The following is a 23271-nucleotide window of genomic DNA, read 5'->3' on the forward strand; positions in this document are numbered from 1 at the left end:
GATGTCTGTGTTCAAAGGCGAGCTGAGAAGAACTGAGCAGGAAGCAAAGGGGAAGGCAGGGAAGTGTTTGTGTCTGAAGGCTCCGTGGAATAAGAACATGTATCTGGCTAGCAAACGCATGTTGAGTCCTGCCTACTTTCTGAAGTGGCACAATGCATAAATAGTGACTCTTGCCCTCTCGGCTGTGGAGACTCCCGGCAGCATCAAGGGCCAATTCTTTTCACATTTCCCTTTTCAAGATCTACCACCTTCTGAACCCTAAACATGTTTATATTCCTCTTCACATACTATGCATTCTCCTTGTTAAGCCAACTTTCCCACTTATTTCAGCAATTTCCCTTAACCTTACAACAGCCTCCAAAATAAGTTACAATTCCACAACAATCCGGTACTAACTTGCTTACCTAGACACCCAATGTAAATCCTAAAAGATCCCAACTCTATTCCAAATACTTTGGCGTTACCGGCAAACTTGCCACTTCACTGCTCACCCCCGACAAGATCAGTTGTGAACATGTGAAATACCACCAGTCTCAGAACAGATTCTCGGGGACTCTACTTCCTATTTCCCTTATTTGTGCAAATGTGTGTTCCCTTCTGTGTTTCCTGCTTCCTGTTCTTTAACCAGCTCCCCACCCAGAAGAGGAGTCCTGCCCTCTGATTCTGTGACTGCTACATCTGCTCAGGAGCCTTTGGAGAGTGTCAACGTGATTAATTGTACATCACAATAGTCAACTCATGACTTATTTGATGTTATCTACTTACCAGTGCTAGGCATATTCTGTTTATTTGTAACAGATTAAATGCTTTTACTTTAGTTTTAAAACTGCACCCTTGATTTTCCTTTCTGAGTGAAGCATCCTTGCAGGATCTAGCCCGACAGCACCCCTTCCCCCACAAGGTTACTTTCCAAAAAGAGAGACATTCGAAAGGTGCATGGGGGGGTGCATTAACACACTGCATTAAAAGCATCTTCAAATACAACTAAGGAGGCCATAGACTTACTTTTGGCACTGAATTTGTTTTCTTTGCGTGTTCGACCAGTTTTCTTCAAGCAGTTGTCACACACAAAGCTAAAACCACAACAGAGAGCTTGTAAGTTATGAAAGATAATATAGACGCAAACACAGTGAACATAGTGGCAGCCACAAACCTCTCGGTGTTTCAGCCGCTTCTTCATGTGACTGGGCCTATCAAGGTGAGGCTGCAGCCCTTCTGGCTTTCAGGGTGGCATCTTGGCAGGTCGTGCTGCCACCAGATTGGGCTTAGGTTTGGTGCTGCCCGGCAGTCCATGGGCAAGATTGCCATGTTGTCTATTGACCACTGGGTGGCACCAAACCTCAACCCAACCTGACGGCAGCTTTGGCAGGATCTCCAAAACAGGCACACCCAGCACCTGGCAGGGCAGCTCTGCCGGAGGGGAGATGCCATCTCAAGAGACCACAGCACTTGAGTGCCGAGAAGCCAGGTGGGCCAAAGACCCTCTCTCCAATTCTCCAATACTCTCCTTTAGAGGTCACATGGCTGAAACGGCAAGATCAAAAGACTTTGTGCTTGAACTGATCTGGTGTGAATGCCCTGGGGCCTGTGTGGCATCACCAGCACGGACAGGAGCCCCCTTCCTTCTGTTTTCCTCTGACCCATTCATCTATCACCCTCCCGGCAATGGGCAAAGTGCACACAAAAGCCCATGCCTTTAGAAACTTGTTGGCAGCGAGGTGCCCCAAAACAAGGCAGAGAGTGAATGAGAGGGAGAAACTGACTGCTGAGAGGGCTGGGACTGGGCGTCCCGTGGGTCTTTCAGGAGGGAGGCCTCCGGCTCAATACCCCAAGGGGACTCGCTTGGGCGAATGCTGAGCTTCCAATCAAAACTTTGCATCTTTGCCAGAGTGAAGGCATTATTGTTTCAAATCATTTGAACTGAAACAGAACCTAGGAAATTTGCTAAAGCTTCACCACTCCAAACCCTGGCACCTTTCGAAGCTACTTACCCTGAAGGCCAAATAATGTCATAATGCAACACACAGATCTGGTGCATCTTCCGGCCACATTCCTTGCAGTCCACAAAGCTGAGGGAAGAAAATAGGCAAGAGAACAAGCCTTGATTTTCTAAAAGCGAAAATGTGGAAGCATAAAGAGGAGCCAGAGAATACTTCTCTAGTCACAAAACTTTAAATAATAACATAAATAATAACAATATTTTAAATGTCTGAGTGTTATAAGGAGATTATTAACTCACTTCCTCCCTGAAGTTTGCAAAACCTTTCACTTGGCACAATGGCTTTATGACCAAGAATAAGAAAGGGTGATTTGAGCAATGTGTGGTATTTTATATTGCCAGTATTTTTTTAAAATATAGTTTTCTTGGAATGTGGATTTTTAAAAGGTTGAGGAGCCTCAGTGGACAATAAATATGAAATAAGACGACAGCGGACAATCTTGTTAAACACACCAGATATGCTCTGGGACACTCATGTTTGGCATTAGTAATAAAAAGCATTTTTATAATGCTGAGTGTGAAGTCATATCATATCCAGCTTATGTTTTGCACTTTATGCCTAAAGCCATGAAGAAAAAGTTCAAAGATGGCAGGCAGGAACGGGCATTACATGGAAACCCCATTAAATCTGTCCATTGTTTGCAACATAGAGCACCATTTCTTACTGACTCCCTGGGAAACTGCTGGAGCAGTTGAATTAGAAACTAGCTCTTGCAGAAACATTGGGAGTGGAGCTGCAATACCGTATATACTTGAGTATAAGCCTAGTTTTTCAGCACATTTTTTGTGCTGAAAAAGCTGCCCTCGGCTTATACTCGAGTGAGGCAGGCGGTGGGGGCGGCGAGAAAGAAGCCCTTTCTCTCCGCTCGTGCCGCCACCCGCTCTCCCCAGTCAACCATTCCTTAAGAAGTGTACAAGAATGGCGGTTCTTTACTGTCCCCAGGCAGCTTGTTCCATTCCTGAACTGCTCGCATAAATGCAAACTTGGCAAAGGAAGAAGAGGAAGGAGCAGCCCAAAGGGCTGCTTTCGGGCTGCTCGTTCCTCCTCCTCCACAGCGGCAAAGGTGAACCGGCTTATACTAGAGTCAATAAGCTTTCCCAGGTTTTTGTAGGAAAATTAGGTGCCTCGGTTTATATTCGGGTCGGCTTATACTCGGGTATATACGGTACCTGCACCCATCAGTAGATGGTATAAAGACAACAGATTCGGCACAAAGAGCGCAGAGCAGCTCTGCTGCGTCAGGACAAAGCGCCACCACGAGGCAAACGGAAGGAGAAGCAGCTCCTGCTTAGGGCCACATGGCAAGAGAGGCTGTGTGCAGGCGTTGTGTCTGGCTAGTAATCAGGGAGGATGCAATAAGGAAACAGCAGCACAAAAGGCAAAATTATACTGACTTAGTTCATTTTGGTTTAAGCAGAAACAGCCGCTAGGGAAGGATCCGCAGCTGAACAGCAACTGCTGCTGGAATCTAAAGAGTTCACTCCGTGGAGTCACATGCACTAATGTGTCTTTATGAAATAAAGGCTAATGTGATAGAATAAACTGCCTGCCTGCCTCTGCAATTCCTTTGACTCGATGGAGCAAAGCCTGGCTCAAGCCAATTCTAGCCAAGGGCTTGAAAGTATGAAACAGGGCTTCATGCTGAGATGTCTTGATACTTACGGCTCTGGGTCTAGTGTATCATTTTTCTTCTTCTCAAACTGATCTTTTGATATTGTTCTGCAGAAAGAGACACAGAGTAAGTTAAGTCCTGCACTTTGTTCTGCTTCGTCCTACCCAGTGAGCACCACTTCCTAAAAAGGCATCTGCTGAGGCAGGGACTCCGTCAGGACACTCCCAAGAGCAAAGAGTGATGTGGGGAGAAGGCAGCTCCCGGGTCTGGGAACGGTGCAGGTTGGGATGGGGTGGCACTCCCCCCTGGAGGAAGAGGGTCGTAGCCTGGGGCACCCCTGGATCCAAGCTCTGGCTGACACAGCAGCTGCAGCCATTCCTGGGCAGATAGCTTGGCTAGGGCAACCCACACACTGGCACCTCGTGTCTGGATTACTGCAATGTGCTCCATGTGGGGCATCCCTTGAACCAGGTCAGCAGCAGCCCGCCAAGAAATCAGCACACCCATTCGGAAGGAGCTGCACAGGTGGCTGATTTGCTCCCAAACCAAGTTGAAGGGGCTTGTTCCAACACACAAAGCCCATCACGGCTCAGGACCTAGGTATTTGACGACTCACTTGCTCCCATGTGGACCTGCTCATTTGTTATGACTCTGTGTTTGCAGAGTCTCTGTTAGGATGCAGTCTGGGAGAGGCATTCTCAGGGCCGGCGCCCCCATTATAGAGCACCCTCCCCTCTCAGGGATGGCTGGCCCTGGAGGGTTTGCAGCATTTATTCGCTCAAGCTTTTGGACTTGCCTTCCCACTGGATCCACGTGACTTGTGCTATTGACATATTCATGTTTTATTGCTGTGTATAATTTAGAGCCTATATTGTACCTTGCTCTGGGATTATTTGAAGGAAGAGAGGGCTATAAACCTTTTAAACAAATACGCAAACGCACGAACCAAGTGATTGCCAGCCCAGTTATTCATACCAGCTTTGGCAGGCTAACTATCAGCAGGTAAGAACAGATCCCAAGTCAACTCAACTCTTGGAGCCAATTTGAGAAAACACTTAGGCTACCATGTAGGTTAATTACAATACAGAAAGCTGCCAAGGGACATGACAGGGAAGGGGCTTGCAGGTCAGAGGATCACCTAAGCAAGCACCACACCTATGGAGAAGGAACTACATTCACAGGAGCTAAGTTTTTAACATCTTGCCTGGGCATTGGAAATCTGCACTTAATTCATCTTTCAAAATCTTTCCAACCAGCCTAGATTATTAACGACAAATTGCAGAACACGGGACTGAAGGCTGAGGCACAAGAGTTTTTCCAAGGCCGCTGAGTGTGTGAACAGGGGCCCTTCCACGTGAACACTGTTGAATTTCTAAGCGCAATGTAAGCACAATGCAACGCCAGCTCGCCATGCTCCTTTGTTCTGATGACGGGGGGCAGGCAAAGGCCGGGAGATGCAGCTCCACAGCCAAGCCGAAGTTGCACCTGGGGGGCTGCACCCTGAATGATGAGCGCATCTCTTCCTGCTGCACCTGAGACACGACGGAGCGTGTCCTTTCATTACTTTTACCCGGCATTTTAAAGAGAAGAGATTACTTACGTTTGTGGCTGGGCAGGGTCATCACCAAGGGTAACGTTTTCCCCCTGGATTTCAGTGAAACATCTCTCACAGAAGTGATACCTGTCAGCAAGAAGGCCATATTTGGGTGAACTGGTCCATCAAAACACAGAGCAACCCAAGCAAGGGAGCAGAGATCACCAAGGCGAGAGGAGGGGGAGCGTCGTTGGTTGGTCGATTGATGGGTCAGTGTGGCCAATGAGGAGGAGCAGAGGGGAGGGAAAGGGACAAACAGCACAGACAGAAGTAGTAAGAGACAAACACCAGGACCCTGAGAGCAGAGCAGAAAGGCACGGCCAAGAGCGCAGGGGAGCATTCGGTCGCATTTCAGCCGCCACAGGCCACCGCTGGTGACCAGGAGAGGCTCTGGAGCAGACTTCCAAGGGCTTCCGTTTCAGAATTTGGATCCAATTCTCAGGTCGGGTTTTAAGAAGCAAGCAGCCTCGCAGTAGCCAGAATCATGAGACTGCCATTATTTTATTAAAGCTACAGAAGCAGGAACAATTTTAACATTGCCAAATGCATTAAAGCATTCAAGATTGAAAACCTTGCGTTAAATGTGACCAGCTGCTCAATTAAAATAGTAGAACACAAATGACACCCAATTCATACTCTAGACAAACATTTAACAGAAATGCATTCTTATCGCTCAGTGTTTCCAGTCACGTGTGTAAACTTTATAAACTACATCGTTTATATTGTAATTAAATACAATATAGACAAGAAAAATAGATCAAGGCTTTGCAAACTGAAATAGGAACTTGTGAAAAATTTGGTGAACCAAACTGAACTGGTCAGTCTTGCACATCCCTTGCTACTTTTAAGTAATCCAAGAAGGTTAAAAGCAAAGGTTTTTTTCAGACACAACCTGCGTTCGAATAAGTCCATATTTCTTGTTTTGCTTTGAGTAAACTGTAAGCAAAACTATCCCCTTCTAAGGCAATCTTGACTAAATGTTTGGAAAGGGTATGAACTGAAACACCAAGGAAGGTAAGAAACACAGGCTAGGGAAATCCATAGAGGGGGACACACAGGCACACCGGGGCGCCTTGAGACAAACGGAGGAAACCACCACAGCTCTCCCCTCTGGTCACCACAATGAACCAACCAAGGGGAGAGGAGAAAGCCGTTTCCTGGGAGGTCTTTACAAACACACAAATGCCCACAGGCCAAGAGTCTCCTGGGACCATCTCGTTCAAGGGGAGAGAGGCTTTTATTGAAACCCACGGAGCAAGTCTGTTCCTGGAAGACAAGCTAGCAACCAAGAGCTACTCGGAAAATCAGGGGCCGGTGCTGAAAGGAGCATCTGCTCAGGCACCAGAACAGCAACAGACAGGGCGGCCGCTCCTCCATAGGGGACCCTGTGAGCAAGTGAGGAGGGGTGGGTGGCCTCGACAGCAGGGCGCACAACTGACAGCAGCCAGAGGGAGGAATTTTAAAAACCAGGACTTTGCTCAAGGCCTCCATTCACTAGTTCACGATTTTTAACTCCTGGCTATGTGTGCAGTCACTGAATAACTACAAAAAATATAAAACTCCACGATCCCTGGACAATATAAGAACGCATCCTGCTCAGAAGTAATCCACATTGTGTTCAGCTGATTTGCTCCCAGGTAAGCATTTATAGGCCTAAAAGGCAGCCTAAAAACTCACCTTTCCAGGAAGTTTTTGGTACAACCTGCTAGTCCCAATATGGTACAGTGGTACCTTGGTTTATGAACTTAATCCGTTCCGGAAGTCCGTTCTTAAAGCAAGGCGTGCTTTCCCACAGCAGAATTTACAAATGGAACACACTGAACAGGAAGGCAAAGTTCACAAACCAAAACACCTACTTCCAGGTTTGCAGCGTTCTTAGTTGTTCATAAACTAAGCTGTTCTTAAACCAAGGTACCGCTGTATTGTAAATAAGCCTACGTGAAATTGCCACCTCTCCTTCCTTCCCCTTCTCTTGATTTCCACTCTCTCTTTTATTTTGACTCATGAGCTTCCAAACCACATGCAGCCCCCCAGCCAAGGACCTTGCCTGGGGATACCTTCACTAAATCACCGCAATCGTCCAAGCCTGAAGGGGGGTGGGGAGCTTTTCTGAAAACATCAAAATATGCCACTTGTAGCCCCTCGAGGGCTAGTCAGTCTTGGTGGGAACTCTCCAGGGACTCCTTGTCCGTGTTCTTGTGGGGCGAGGAGCCACCTCTAAGCTCAGGTCCTGCTCTAAGAAAATACTGCGGCACTCTAGAGTCCTGCGAAGGCCCAGACTTACCTGTTCTGGTAACTGTAGTAGGCGGCATCCCGTGGAATAGTACACAGCTGCTTCCCATAACAGCACAAGGTCTGGGGAGAAAATTCGTACTGAAAAAGAAAAAAAGCCAGAGAGAACAGATGACTATATGCAACAACTACAGGCACACATTTGTGTGGCACAAATTTCTTCTACAGCAGAGGCAGTGTTTTTTGTTTTAGTTTCAGCATGTTGTTGTTTTAATTCACTGCTGTTCTCTCCAAGAGGACAACCCCCTTCCCCTCAAAAAAATAGTCCTGTATGGAGCATAGCCAGCAGCCAACTGAATATTATGTGCCAATTGGAAAAGAAAAATGGGTGTGTGCAAATTGGCCAGCTTGAGCCCCTAGAACTGACAGGTGGCTGAAGAGCAGGAAGGAGACACAGCCACACTGGGCTGCACCTGCATCATTAAAAGAGATAAATCCAGAAAGTTTGAAATTCACAGAAAACAGTAAGAGATTGAGCATAAGGCAATGTCTAACTAAAATCTGCAGTATTAAAACAAACAAACCCTAACGGAGCATTACTCTTCTGTCTAGGAAGAATCACAGTGCTCTTGGGATAGTTATTGAGTCAGTTAGCCAACATCTGCAGAGCAGCTCTTTGCAGTGCTGTGCAGGAGGAATTTAGAAACTGTAAAACAGTATGCAAGCCAACGACACTTTTAAAAAGTAATAGATATTTTAAGCAGAATGTTCTGTGTTCTGACCTTTATGTATGAATTTAAAATACTTAGTGTTAGCTGCTGGCTCACTTTATTACAGATAGTAGACAATGGCAACATTCTCCATCATATTTGCAGAGCACAATGCCTTGAAATGTTTGTTCTCACGATCCGCACCCCAAATTTAATAACCAAACGCTCAGGGCAGGAAGGTTCACACACAGATCTCCCTCTGTGCCAAAAACATGACAGCGGCTCATCTTTTTAAAAATTGAAGAGCACTTTTTAGGAAGAATTAAAAAGGCCTGGCTACCGCTGGGTCAGACCAAAGTGGGTCCCTCTGGTTTCACACCCCATTTCCCACAGTGACCAACCAGGCGCACCTGGGAAGCCTGCAAGCAGGGCAGGAGACCACAAGCCCTCTCTCCTGCTGCTGCTCAGCCCCAACTGATACTCTGCGACTTTTGCTGCCTCATTCTGAGAGAAGCATGCAGCCCCTGTTGCGAGGAGCCACAAAAGAAGCCCTCACTTGCACAATTTTACTAGTTCTAGAGCATGATGTGCTGCACATATGAAGTCAATCTAGTTCTCATCAAATTGTAGCAACACACACCTGCACATGTATCCGAGTCCACGTTTTTAAGTATAATGTAAGAATCTGTCAAAATTCAACACAGAGATTTTGAAAATAAAGACCTGCTGGCCCTACTCAGAGTAACCCACTGAAATTAATATGATTAACTTGGGTCCACTAATTTCAAGGCGTCATTATGCCTAACAATGGATACAACCTCTTTTAAATGACATTTAAAGTAAATCTCATAAAATCAGCTTCTCAAACAGAAAGTTCTGATAAATGCACGCATTCAAACTGTGAATATGAAACACACAGGTTTTGTATGTTCAAAGACCATAGCTGTGAAGAAACCACGAATACCTTGCGTCCACAACAGTATCCCAAGGACTGCATAACAGGGTCGATTTCTTGTTCAAAGACCTCGGCCAGCTTAGTGCAAAATTTATAGACTCGCGACGTCTTGCGATTATAAAGCCAGGCATTATTGAACATTAGCCAAACATCATCCACGTACTGCCAGGGCTCTTGATACTGCCCTGTGTCCAACTTGCGCTTAATGGTGGAAAGATCCATGGGATTCTTCACTATGTCAAAATAGTCCTGTAAATTAGAAAAAAGAAGGAACACAGTGTCAGCCGGGCATTCAAATTCAAAGTTTCCAAAAAATAGTAATTTTTATCGATGGGAGAGCAGCCCATCGTAACAACAACCTCAGGAGACTGTGTTGCCTAATGGTTACAGAGTGCCTGGGAGACTTGGGTTGAAATCCCCACCCAGCCAGATCTCGCTCTTAGGGACCCTGCGTCTTGACCAGTCTGATGCGCCTGAAATTAGGGCGCTGTCACAGGTGGATGTTGCTTGCAAAAATCACACATTGCCAGGGTTTAGAGAGAATCGGGCAGAACTGCCACCTGGGTGGGATGACACCACCACCCTCTGGATTCCTACAGCTCTGAATTAGCGGATGCCCAAAGCTCCGTGAGCAACAGCAGCCGTTAAGCAGCTCCAGATGCCACACATACTGAAGCCAACTGTCCCAACTTCTGATCAGAGCTACACAAAATAATGACCTAGACAGAAAGGTACAGTAAATCTTGAAAAGAGTCCTCACTTGAAAGAAATTCTTAACTGTGGGAAATCTGGTCTTGCCTTCAAATTTCCTTTATTTGTCTACTCGGAGACAGACCTGGAAGAAGACTTTGGCTGTAGGGCAGACTAATAAACTAAGAGCTTGGGCTCTGGGAGCTACAGGAGTTCCTGGGCAGGAAGACCACATGGACTACTTTAGAACCTAAATCCGAAAGAATTGCCACCCGTCAAAGGACTGCCCAACGGTGGAAATTACCCACAACTGCCGACCGGACAAGCCCACACCCTGCGAGAGACGGCTGTGACCTGCTTGCAAAACACTCTGCTGCTCAACTGGCTTCAATCCAATCTGCCCGAAATTGTTACTTGGCTATGGTGCCAAGAGTGACCCGCTGGTTCCTGGGAAGGCCCAGGGACACCCCGTCCACCTTCTCACTTACCGGAATCCCCAGAAGTTGAGGGTCCACGGGCTGCCGGAAGGGCAAGGACTCTGGGTCCTGGCGATACAAAGCTTCCAGGGTGGGCATGAGGGCCTGGCGCAGCTCTTCGGGCTTAAAGACTGTTGAAAATATCCAAATGAGTTAACGTAAATAGAACCACAGGTCAATTCTATCTACAGTCATCACATTCATGAAATAAGCAGTATTTCGTCATCAATTCGCAAATAGCTGGTGAAATTCAGTCTATAAGATGTGGCAACGGCTGCTCAGGGCGCTTTGCTTTCATGCACGGAGTCGCTCTGGGATCGATGGACAAAGGGCGGCATACAAATTTAAGTAACAACTAGAACACTTGGACCACTTCACAGGGAAGAAAGAAGTGGCTTTAACTGGGACAGGTAAAACAGAAGTCTCTCCCTATTCAGAGACAAAGTGCCTTTGTTCAGGAGAGGCTGAGGGACCCCCTGCTTGTGAAGCTGCCTGACTACTGCAGGAGACAAGCTGGGAAAGCCCGACTGAGCAAGATGCTTTAATTTAAGAAGACGGAAAAGGAGCACAAGCTAGTGGCAGGCAGACATACTTGAGAGCTCCACAGATGTAGACTTACTCTTTTTCCGTGGCTGAGATGGGGATGTGGACTTGCCCCCGTCATCCTCCTCTTTGATCTCGGGCTTCTTCCCTTCTATCTCCATGGGCTCCTGCTTGATCTCCACCCCATTTGTTTCTTCTTTGGTTTGCGTGGGGCCTGGAACGTCCTCCTCCACCTGAAAAGCACAGGGCACAGTGAGGAGTCACTACCACCGCAGCCACGCAGGTCAGCTTCCCCAGCAAAGCAAGAGAGAATGGAATATTTAACATGTTGATATCCATCCATCCATCCATCCATCCAATATTCTGGATGACTTCCCTTCCCTGTGAATTCTCCTTCTAGTTTAGCAGGCAGTGGGTGTTCCCTGCTCTACCCCCCACAAAGGGCAGGCTTTATTTCCCGAATGCTTCCTCCCGAAAGCTAGAAATTGCTGCCTCATCCCGGGATGGGGAACCACCAGGTGCTTCTGGGCTAGAATTCTCGTAAGCCCCAACTATAGGCTATGCTGGAGGTAAGAAGCCCAACAGTACCTGGTGGGCACCAAGCTCCTCCTCCCTGTGTCCCTGAACAGCACAGACTGACCACGACTATCCCTTGAGCCCTTGCTTACCTCCGATTTTGGATCTAGTTGAGCTTCATCACATTCTGACTCTGCTTTTTCCACCTTCCCTTCTGGCTTAATCTCTTGCGTTTGGGTCTCCGGCCCCAGCTGCTGAGCATTCACGTCGGTACTGGCGGCAGAGCCTGGCGTGGGCACCCTGTTGTCGATACTGGCTGCTGCTTGGGATAGCTGGGGGGGGGGAGGGAAAGACATTGAACACACGGAAACCAGCCTTGTGCTCCAGTGTAGAACCCCCCCCCCAAAAAAAAGTCAGGTCAGAGGACAGAGACTTCACCAACAGCACCCGCATGTCACCTGAAAGGCAATCCTTTCATGGAAGATGGAACCACCTTGCTTGCAAGACCCAAACAGACCGATTCAAATTATAAGAAAGGAGATTCTGACTAAACACCAGGAAGATCTTTCTGACAGTAAGAGCCATTTGACAGTGGAACAGACAGTGGGGTCACCTTTCTTGGAGGATTTGAAGCAGAGGCTGGATGGCCATCTGTCATGGAGGCTTGAGTTGAGATTCCTGCATCGCAGGGGGTTGGACTAGATGATCCTTAGGGGTCCCTTCTATAATTCTATGAGTAATCCATTTAGTTTATCCCTGCCTAGAATTCACACCTGATAACAAGAGGCCTAACAGGATGTTCTAGCATAACCGTCAGGGAATCATCCACCTCCTAAGCTTCTTATTGTAAGCTGCCCTGATAATTTATTTGAGGGGTGGTGCAGAAATCTAAACAGTAAATAACAGTTAATAGTCTAAAATGGGGAATACTGTCTCCCACAGCATGGTCGCAAATACTGGAAGGGCAGCAAACGATAAAGAAAGCCTTGAAAAATATCCTAGGATCAATTATGCATGTGCTGGAGTATTGCAATGCATTATACCTGAGGCTACCCTGGAAAATATTCTGCAGATAGCACAAGCTACGGCTGTCAGAGCGCAGAGACCAGGAGCTGGGAACATTTGCCAAAATGTCTGGCTCCTGATCCATTTCCAAGCTCGGTCCAAAAAGGGTTGTGCATTTGCTTTGCTCAGGGAACAGAACCTCCTCTCTCTCTGCCCCTGCCATTCCCATATCTGCTCTGGAGGTACCCCAAGCCCTCTGGAGCAGGTTTAGTGGGGTGCAGGCTGGGGACTTCTGCTGTGCAAATAATTTTGGGAGCACAATGATTTTGCTGGATCAACCCTGCACAGCTTAGGATCTGGATGCCTGCTGGTTGCCTTTTCCCACCTTAGCCTTCCTGCGACTTAAAAGTCATGTGGAGAGGCTGCTCTCTGGGGACTCCACTCATTAGAAATAGTCAGTAGCAAGTAGGAAAATGATATTTTAAGTGGCGGTGTTCTAAATATGAAATACTTCTCACAAAGATAGCTTCCCTGACACCCACATTTGCATCATTCTGGTGCCTGGCTTTTATTTTTCATTCTCTAGTGCAGGCTTCCTCAAACTCGGCCCTCCAGATGCTTTGAGACTACAATTCCCATCATCCCTGGTCCTACTAGCTAGGGATCATGGGAGTTGTAGGCCAAAAACATCTGCAGGGCTGAGTTTGAGGAAACCTGCTCTAGTGTATGGTTTTCCATTTGCTCTTTGTTTGCTGTCTGATATTATTATTGGTGGTGATTTTTGGTTGTATTTTGGGTTGTTGTCCCCCCTCACCACTTTGCTTTATATTCAAATAGCAGTCTCAAGCCTGGTTTTGCTCGGGAATTTTAAGAAACAAAGAAAGAAAGCCGGTGATTTTGAAGGTCTGAGTCTGCTGTATTAATTTGGAATGGCACCCAACTGCATCCAAACAGTCAAAAACCTGCTCCTTGATCTCAGCAACAACCCCTCAAAGTTTGGTTGTGGTATCTTAAGAGGGATCCAAATGCACAGCAAACGAACAACTTCTCAACACACCCAGTAGTCTGTAAGCTGCCCTGGGAAACGTTTTCAGAGGGCAGGATACTGGTATTAAATATTAACTTCTTAAATATTAACATTTATTGTGGCAAAAGCTTTCCCTGCCTAGAGCCCACTTTGTCAGAGGCATGAAGAGTATCCTCAGCTGGCAGATCTATGCACTTACTGGTCAGGAGAGGGAAGCTCAGCGCCAGAGGCGGGATTCTGACATTCCTCTGCTCTGCACACAAGAGCAGCAGGGACCCCCCTCAAGCGCGGCACCCCTTTCCACACCCTCCTCCTCCTAGCTTTGATAGGCTAACGTAACACCTGGAGTGGGCTTGATTGAGTCTGAAATGGATAAAATCAAACTTGCGGGCCGTCTTGATTTCAGCACTAGAATTTGGCTTCCCTGCCAATCCCGGCCATCTTTGCCTTCTGGCAAGTGCTTCCCAGAGTTACAAGCATGGAAGCAAGAGCGGAACCCTGCGTGTTCTGCGACTGCCTCCATGCCAGCGCTCCTGCTCTAACGGAACACCATCTCTTCTTCAAGCTCACCCAAGCAACCCTTCCTTGAAAATGCCCAACGGAGCTGGTCCCCCCATGTCCCAAGGCTGCTTCTTGCAATCCTCAGCTCCGCTCGGCCAGACTCCACTGGCGCATGCAGCTTCCCCAGCCAGCCCTAACATTGTGCTCTCTAAGCGCACACGTTCAGTTCTTCCTAAACGGAGCCCTTTCCTCCCAGGAGTTACTTCCGCTATCTTTGGGCTCCTTCTGAAGTTCCTTCCGGCCTCCCCCTGGTCAGGCTGGCTCAGTTTCCTAAGGGCCTCCTGATGTCACAATGACGTCGGCTGACCCATTTTGGCCCAAGATTAAGGCTGGCAGGGGAAGCCCATCAGGCGAGATGGAACTTGCAAAGCCCTCGATATGGGGCTCCGCAGGTGCCGCTGCTCAGCTGATACTTTGCCCACGATGCCCCCTCCCACCCCGCTCTCTAGTCAGCCACAGCTTTACCTGTCCCCCCTTGTAGGCGGCTGAGCTCATGTCTTCTTGGCCACAATGGCCTTGTGGGGCCTCCTGAGGCCCTCAGGCCTGAGGTTCCTCACTGCTGACCTACATGAACACAACTAGTCTTGGCCTCCTCCTCCTCCTCCTCTGAGCTTGCTTTCCCTCTTCACCCAGTGCTGCCTGCTGAGGGGCTGTGGCCTTTCCCCTTATACAAACACAATTATTACATCAACACCAACACCAACACCTCCTGAAGGCACAAAAATATGGGGCTGCCCTTTGCTGAGAGCACACCAACTGCTGAAAGGCTGGGAAATGATGGTGTCACAGTAAGGGCCGTACTCCGCCAACGTCAAAGGAAGAGCAGCCTGAGCGTAACATGGGAACAATACATGCTCTTCTGCCCATCTTCAACATCGGAAGGCTTAAAATACTTAGCAGGCAGGCAGGCAGGCAGGCTTACCCTCCTCCCAGGCGGGAGAGATACTCCTGCTCTCCAACCGCCACACTAAGCATTAGGAGCAGCTTGGCTGTCTGCCAGACCATGTGCTATTGAAACACCTGGGCTGCGAACCAGCACCTGGTTAGAACCTGACTCTCCAGATGTTGTCAGGCTACAACCCCTGTCATCCTGACCATTTGGCCTGCATATCTGAAGGGCCACAGGTTCTCCAGCCCATCCTAGGATCTGCTCTTCTTTTTGCTCTTCTCCTGATCCTCTTAGATGGGAACTTGGGAACAGGAGCCCCGATCTCCTTCGGGTTTTTGGTTTGCTACTGAAGCTACGTACAATGCTTCTAGAGAAGGCAGAGCTTAGAGCAAAGTCCTAGTTCAGTGGGAGAGACGAAATACTCCCAGTTCCGTCCCTGACAATGAGAGACGCCGCTTGTTGCGGTACTGAGTGAGGTGGACCGGGTGCCTGTCTCAGGGTAAGGCAGCTTCCTATGCTGCTGCTCCTGGACGACATGCAACGGAGGTGAGGAAACGTTGTGCCCTGTACTCTGGGGTGCTGCACGGTGGCTGCGAGAGCCCCGCTGTCATTCATGAGTATGTGCTCCCTGGCGCAAATGCTGCGCCCAGTAATGCAAAAGGGCCAAATACTCACCGGAGTGCCAGGGGCCTGGGCAGACATTGGCTGCTGCTGCGGAAGCTGCGGGGTTGGCACGGGTGGGGGCTGCACTGGGGTCTGAGGCTGCGGTGGAATCTGCGACTGGGCTGCGGCTTGCCCCGAAGGCGTGCTCTGCACCTGCGTGGCATTAGGGACGGAGCCGGCTGCTGGAGTTGGCGCCTGTCCTGCCGCGGAGACCGGTGTGGACGGCTGGGCAGGCACTGCAGGCTGTGGAGGCGTCATCCCTGGTGGGGTCTGGTGCTGGACCGGCGGCATGCCAGCCGCCACGCTGGACAAGAGAGGAGCCGCGGGCTGGTGAAGGGGTGCTTGGGTCACGGGAGGACATGAGAGCTGCTGGCTGCTTTGGGGTCCCAGCATATCCACGGAGTTGGGAAGAGCAGCTCCAGGAACTTGCCCCTGCCAGAAGGAGACACTGTTAGTGCTGCATTCAAAAACCCCTCTGTACAAAAGTGGGCAACACAAGGAGACCAAGCGCCAGTCCCAAGAGTTACTCAAACGTGAAATATCACATGTGGCACAAAGTACGCTTTTTGGGTAGGCAGGTGAGCCAGCCACTGTGAGTTACATCATATGCTTTTCACCAAAACGGCAAACTCAAGCTTCCGTTTGTGACTAAGCTTGGTCAGATCAGTTCCTGAGCTGACAGATGGATCAGTGGACGGACACAGACAGCTGGGGCAGAAGGACGGATCCTGAGGCCTGGCGAGACTTGTGGTGAGCAGGTGCTATGCAGGGCTGGGTGGTGGTCAGCTCCCTTGCCTGCCAGAGAAGGCCCCTTTGTGTTAAGAGAGTGAGCCAGCCAGCCACTGTGGCACCTCCCCAAGCCTCTTCGTGCTGTGGAGGTATGGCGAGAGGCTGCTCCCTGTGGGATAACACAACTGCTAAGACGCTCCTGCCCAGTGCTGCCTCTGCCAAGGCATGAAGGTCCCATTAATAGTGGCAGGTGAAGGCAGAAGTGGAGCTCCAGGTAGTGGCTCTAGAAATCTCCCCTAACTAATAATAATTGGCCCTACTAACTAATAATCTCAGAGGAAATTCTAAACAAAAATTTGCCGAAAAATGGGATATATACAAGAAATATGCCCAAAAGTATAATAACACCTTTACCTCCATGCCAGCTTTTGGGTGCTAAAGGAAGGACAAAGAGTTGGGGAAAGATGGATGTATAATGTGTCGGAATGTACTGGAAAATATTTGAACGAAGCAGCAGTTTGGTCTACATTCAATGCATGGGGATTCGACAGGAAGTCTGATTTGTGAAATTAAATTCTTGTGGATATATAAGTTAAGTTAAGTTTGTTATGTATATGTAGGCAAGAGGGTGTAGGTATATATAGGTATGCATAAGTAAGTGTGGAGAGGAAGAAAGATACTGCTACACCTTGGCACAAGGAGAGGTCTGCAAAGGCAGAGCAAGCGGATATGCAGATTAGCCAGGAATTTATGGCTGGCTGGGGGCAGAGGCGGAGCTAGCTGCTCTGGCCCCCGGAGCAGTGCATGTGCTATGCACCCGGGGGGTGGAGCTAGGTGCCCACAGGGGCGGGTGAGCGTCCCAGGGGGGTGCGCCACTTGCGGCGAGTGTCCTGGGGGGTGGCGCAGCGATGTCACCCCCCTCAGGGACGACACCCAGGGTGGGCTGCACCCACCGCACCCCCTTCCTCCACCAGTTATGACATGGCCCACAGGGGCTGGCTCACTATCTGCCAGCAGAACAGACTGAAGGAAGAAGTGTGCATTAGGTGAGCTCGGTAGACAACTCCTGAGATGATCCAAGTTAGAATTTAATCATGAGGTCTGGGAAGCAAGTGGCTTGTGATCCATGTCAGAGTCATGGCTGGGCTAGAGAGCGGCGCTCCTCCACCACCGTCACAAGACGGCATTGCTGAGATTCTCTTGCATACAAACGTTCACTGCAGGCCCACAGCGATACAGTGCCTTGACTCTAACACTCAGGGAAATGGTGGAAGCCACAGAAATGCTAAGGTGCAGACAGAAATATCTGAAGTGAGCTAATGGTCCTCACCTGGAATTCTGCATTATACCAAGGCTAGTAAGATGAAGCAAGCCATGAGCCGTACCTGTGCCACTCCTGCCTGTGCTGCTGCTGGCCCCAAAGCAACGCTGTTGACATTCAAAGCTCCACTGGAGGCAGAAAACTGGTTCTGTGGCAGGAAGGGGCTTGGGGTGGAGGCCTGACCCATCAGACTGTTGGAATGAGCTGCTATCAGGTTCTGGGACTGAGGCATCCGGGAGGGAGACAGAGCCATCTGCAAACAAAGCAGGCCCTGCGCATTAGGGGTCTGGACCACAAGAGAGTTAGGTGCTCACTGAATCTGTTTCAGAAGAGAGGAGAAACAGGCACCAGTGGGCTCCCCCCCGTCTCTCTGAGCTGAATGTGCTTGCCAGTTGCAGCCTCTTCTTCCCTCCCGCCAGGCTACCCTCTAACATTCTCACTACACTGAATCATCCAATGTATTTATTTGATTTCTATTTCTAACTGAAACAGAAAATTGCCCTGACAGTGTCTAATTTAGAAAGCTGACATGCATTTTAACCTGGTTTTCAGCTTATCGTTGATTTTAATTATTTTTTAAATGTTCTAAAGAGTTGTTTTTAGCTAAAAACAACATTGTTTTATTCTTTTTGTGAATTGCTTTGAGGGTGTTTTTTTTTTTTAATCGAGTGGTACAGTAGACCCACAACTTACAGATTTGCAGAGATGGTGGGAAAATAAATAAGTAAATGGAGAATTGGGGGGGGGAAGTTGGAAGGCGCCCCTCCAAGATCTTGCAGGATCCACCCACAGCCCTCCAGAGGCCTCACACAGCCTTCTGAAAGCCCAGCAAGGGAGGGGTCACATGCTGGTTCCGAGGGGCCTTCCTGACTTTGTGTGCAGACCCCTAGAACACAGCCCCCATGTAAGTTGCAGGCCTACTGTACATAAATTTTATGAAATAAAATAAAGTGACTGAATTAATCCAAAACTGAATGATGCAATACTGGAAAGGACGTGAGGTAACCAGCATCTGAATTTATTTCTCTTAATGTATCCTAAGCTTTAAATAGCCAGGAAGAAAAGAAAGAAAGAAAGAGAGAGCTACAAACCGTCGAAATGGATCCCATGTTGTTCATTTGGACAGGATGGTTCATTGGAGGGGTGGTGCGGGGTCCTATCGATGCCTGGGACATTTGGACATTCCCTATGGACATGGGGTTAAACTGATTCACTCCTGCAAAATGCACCCCCAGAAGAGCTCATTAGGAGCGAGTCCCCCAAGCACGGATCGACACACAGCTCAGCCCACCACGTTCCTGTCACCATGCCAGCCTGCGGAACAGTAAAGCCTGGCCTGCAGTGCAGCTGAGCAAGCGGAGGAGACCTAACCCCTCTTTGCAAGAGCCAGTCTCTAACCCCTCTTTGCAGTGACTGGGAAGGAAACCCACAGAAGTCAAGACGCAGCCAGAAGACACTTAGCAGAGGGACTCGAGACAGAAAGCTCTAAATGTGGAGAGCTCTCTTTCCAACAGCCCACTAATTCTCCAGCACACCTTTTCTTATTCTGTTTAAAGGGCAGCACAGGGACGTTCGTTGTCCCCTTGTCTTGTTATTGAGCGATGCCTGGGCACTGAGGGGAGAAGAGTTGCTACTGGCAGCAGACACTGTTCTCCACGCAAGTCTTAGCGGTGCTCCCCACATGGGATATGTCCTGGGCAGGTCTAGCCACAGACTCTCCTAGCCCTCGGAGCACGAGGCATCTCTCCCCACCCTCACTAACAGCTGGCCCCAGGGGCTTCCTGTTCCTCCATCCCCTCTACCACTCCCAGCAACTGGGTCGTCCAGTAGTGCCATGTTGAGACAGGATCTGTGTTTAAAAAATGCAATTTAATGGAACCATGTTGAAGTTTGGGGAAAGAAAAATGGAAAGCTAAGGGTTGTGAAAAATACATGCACCATTCCCTTTGGATAAAAGGAAGTGGAGCTGAGAGGGAGCCAATGTCACTGAAAAGGTACCTTACCCCTCTCTACATGGCGTCTGGAGCACCCTGCGGTTACGTCAGGAAAGCTGGCTGGCTTTACTATGGCTTTGAGTGGTGAGGGTAACTCACACACAGATTAGTGAGGGGCACCAGGGAATGTGCGCATTCTCCCCAAGACTGCTACCAAGTTGCACTCAGGGGCCCCCTGGTTTGCTCTGGGTTGGGGGAAGTAGACTTCAAGAAAGCCAACCTTTTCGTATCTGCCTCAAAGGCTGTGCCCTCCCCCCGTGGCATGCTCTCGGTCTATTCCCTTGGAACAAAGGCTCAGGTGAAAGTAGGGCACAGAGGAGGCAGGATACAACCCCCCCCCCCAAATAGGAGACTCGCAAGAGTGAGGCGAAGGAAAGGAGCAGGTTAGTGCAAGTTGAGTACCTTGAGACGCCTGCATGCGGCTCAGAGGCACATTCGGCATGGACAGAGGCCCATCTGCAAGAGGACAAAAGAACATTGTCAGTTCATCCTTCATGGCTTCATTCAGCATAATCTTCACTTAGCAGAGAAATCAAAATGCTAGAAATCAAACCGACAGGGCTGCAAACTTCAAATAATGCGTAGATTAAAACCTCAATTAAATAGAAAGTCACCCTAGTTAATTAGGCATCAAGTTTTTTTAAAAAAACAACCCTATTTTTAATATCAGAGCCTATCAAAACTACAGCTGACAGGCCCAATCTGAGAAGAGGCCTTCCCTCCTCATTCTAATGCTTCTTCCAAGATGGTGCAACAGACGCATTTTAGGCATATGCCAATTTAAATGATTAAAACTCACTGAGCAATCAACTCAGGGGTCTTTAATCAACAAACAGCCCTGCAACTGGGGCTTCAGCTTTGGGGTTGTAACTGTCTTCCGAGGCCACCAACCAGGATGTCCTCTTTACCCGCCTGGTGTGGAGCGGGGCCGCTGCTTTACGGCAGCCCTGGGCTTACTAGCTAGGGGGTTGGTGGTGGTGGTTCCAGAAGGATGTGAGAGAAGATAGTTGCTCCCCTCCAAGGAAAGTAACCTGTGGGGTGTTGCAGAGTTCAATCTTGTCTCCTGCACTGCTGAACATCTACATGAAACTGCTGGGGGAAGTCTGTTGGTGGCACCTATTTACTTCTCCTTGCGAAACCAGGTCCATCCATGTAAGAGGGGGTGGTCAGGGTTGGAGCTAGTGATCTGCTTCTGCACACACTGCCCTCTGAAGGGAGGTGTCTTCATTCTGGCCCTGCTCTCTCTGGGGCTGCTGCCCTGCGGAGACCTAGATATAATTCTCACGGTTTTGGCTGGTGCACCAACGGCATCCTCTCCTTGGCGGACAGGAACCTGTCACTGCCACACCTTCCACAGTGTCTCAGCTGAACTGCTGTAATGCACCGGGGAGGGGGCGTACCTGATGACAGCTCAGAATGGCAAAAACAAACAAACCCCAACCTATTGAGAGACCTACAAGTATGGAAGACAATGCCAGTCCTGCAAGAAGTTCACCAGCTAGCAGTTTGCATCTTGGTCAATTCAATATGCTGCATTTGATCTTGACAACAAACCACGCTAAATTCATGCCCCCTCAAAGAGCACCTTCTCAGATATTCTCCTTCAAAGAAGCTACCTGTACATCTGCAAGGAGCAGGGCCTTTTCATTTGTGGCACCTTCTTTTCAGACAGTTAGAAGGTGGTACTTCTGCCTGAGAGGGCCTTTGGGGCTCTAGGGGATGCAAGCGTGCTGCTGCTCGACGTGGCTTTACAGACATAGTATTTTCCTTTCTGGGGTGCTTTTATTCAATACTGCTTTTTCTTTTTGTGTTCTTATTGCAACCCACTTTCTGTGCCTCGTGAAAGGCTGAATGGTGCACCATAGATATAGAAGCTGACCAAGACTTCCTTGCCCCACTTGTCCATTCCTTGTGGGAGTACTTACTGGGAGGTCTCACAGGCTGGGCTTGTCCCACAGCTGCCGCCACCTGTGGAATGCCAGGAGGCTGAGTCCCGGGAGCCTGTAAGGCTGGCGGATTACCCAAGATCCCTTGCTTATGTAAACGAGACCTCCGCTTCTCTTCTAGCTCCTTTTGTATTTTATATATTTTCTCTGCCAATAAATGGTAATATTCATCCTAGAAGGGGGAAAATGTTAGGATTAGGTTTTAGAATATATTAGAAAAAAGCATGAAAAGTGTGAAAAGTGATCTGAAGAGTTCTCCTTCATAACTTGAGTTTTAGGAATCTGAGCGCCTATGCTGTGAAGACCTTGACACTTCCCGGAACTTGACCAAAAAGCAGACTCTTCGACAAAAGGAACAATGGCTAAGTTGGCAATCACAAGGCCTGGAAAGGCCAGAGCCAGTCCAGCTTCTGTCGATTTATGAAGGCTATCCCTAGTAAGATTACAGTCTTTTCTTTAACCAGTTGATCTTCCTGCCTATGGACGGGAAGACTTCGAGGCACTCCTTGATTTGTTGAACAAAGGAGGCGCAGCACTCAAGATCTCAGGGATTATATAATAACCCCAGTCTGTTTCAGAGCTGCCTCCTAGAAAGCAACACAACCTGCAATGGAAGCAATGGCATGCCTTGCAGTGGAGGAGCACAGTCCAAAGCAGCCGCTTTCAGCCACACAGGACTTCACAAGACCAAGCTCTTGTCTGGCACAGAACCTACCCTACTGTTAGCCGATTCATACATATCCCCTTCTACTTTCCTAGCGTAAGCCACCAGATTCTCCATCCGGCGATCTTTCAGTGCCGCTGGGTCAGGAGTTGGGAAGATGGCTTGCACGCTGCAGAAAGAAGAGACATAAATTCCATCACAAATGCTGCTGGAAGACCCTGGCTAACCTTGCCTTCCCCTATCTGCCTACACCATGCAAAATGATTTCAAACGCCCAGCTTTCAGGTAATTGGGAGAGATTCAGTCTTCCCCTAGGATGGCATAATTGAAATTGATGATAGTGACACCCTGGGGGGAAACGTGGGTCTAGGGTCGGGTTGTTGAAAATAAAAATGGAAGTGGAAAGAATGGATAATCTTCTTAAACCAGTTCTGACTGCGACCCTTCAACCCCTCCTGAAGCCTTTGGACTCTGGAAGCCCCCAAACACAAGGAGCAGGGCTGCAGCTCTGGCAAGACTCTCGCCCTGTCCCGCAGCAATCTGGGTCCACCCACACGACACACTTACAGTTTGTGCACTAAGTGATTGCGCAGGTCCTGAGTGACATGCTCGTGCCAGGCTTTCCTCACCCCAGTGCTTGAAGGTGGTGCAGCTGTGGGCATCGAATTTGTGCCATCATTCATTAAGGAGCTAAAAGAAAAGGCAGCGAGGGAAACTCTTGAAGCTCTCTGTTGCATTCCAGAATAGTCTTGTTTATAAGGCTAAGAAATTATCCTGTAACTGACTACAACAGAGCAGGTAATGAAATTCAAGTGCAATTTTGCTTTTGAAGGGGAAATAGAAAACAAAGAACTGAGGAGGTATTTGGAAAGGGGGACTATGAAACAACTGTGAGAAAAAGTGTTACTAAGGACTAGTTATTTCTACAACTGAAAATAGGAATCACGCTCAACAACCCTCAGAAAACATTTCTTACTTTGCTGCCCCAAGTGAAGTCGGAAGAGCAGTTTCTGGGATCATGCTAGGTTGCTGGTCTGTTATTCCTCCAGCAGTCAGATTCATTTGATTAGTTCCTTTGGAATAAGATTATCCCTCGTTTAGTTCAGAGGAAATACCAGTCAATTCACACCATTAAATCACTAAC

General features: G+C 48.6%; 1 protein-coding gene across 3 annotated transcripts in view; it reads right to left on the bottom strand.

Annotated features, from left to right (window-relative positions):
- The window catches only part of CREBBP (CREB binding protein), a 63088-nt gene that overhangs the window by 9482 nt on the left and 30335 nt on the right, over positions 1-23271 (bottom strand). For 2 of the 3 annotated variants that reach the window (XM_033167573.1, XM_033167571.1), the window contains 17 exons: positions 23104-23200; positions 22695-22817; positions 22179-22296; positions 21443-21635; positions 19920-19973; positions 18615-18739; positions 17588-17776; positions 15486-15905; positions 11481-11660; positions 10889-11045; positions 10282-10400; positions 9113-9352; positions 7491-7579; positions 5213-5293; positions 3663-3719; positions 1992-2069; positions 1006-1073 (listed from right to left, as the gene is read on the bottom strand). In XM_033167573.1, coding sequence (XP_033023464.1) covers positions 1006-1073; positions 1992-2069; positions 3663-3719; positions 5213-5293; positions 7491-7579; positions 9113-9352; positions 10282-10400; positions 10889-11045; positions 11481-11660; positions 15486-15905; positions 17588-17776; positions 18615-18739; positions 19920-19973; positions 21443-21635; positions 22179-22296; positions 22695-22817; positions 23104-23200 — 2388 coding nt within the window. The remainder of the gene's footprint in view (positions 1-1005; positions 1074-1991; positions 2070-3662; positions 3720-5212; positions 5294-7490; positions 7580-9112; positions 9353-10281; positions 10401-10888; positions 11046-11480; positions 11661-15485; positions 15906-17587; positions 17777-18614; positions 18740-19919; positions 19974-21442; positions 21636-22178; positions 22297-22694; positions 22818-23103; positions 23201-23271) is intronic. The other variant, XM_033167572.1, reaches the window with a different exon arrangement.

Source organism: Lacerta agilis, chromosome 13, assembly GCF_009819535.1.
Source record: "Lacerta agilis isolate rLacAgi1 chromosome 13, rLacAgi1.pri, whole genome shotgun sequence".
Taxonomy (NCBI): domain Eukaryota; kingdom Metazoa; phylum Chordata; class Lepidosauria; order Squamata; family Lacertidae; genus Lacerta; species Lacerta agilis.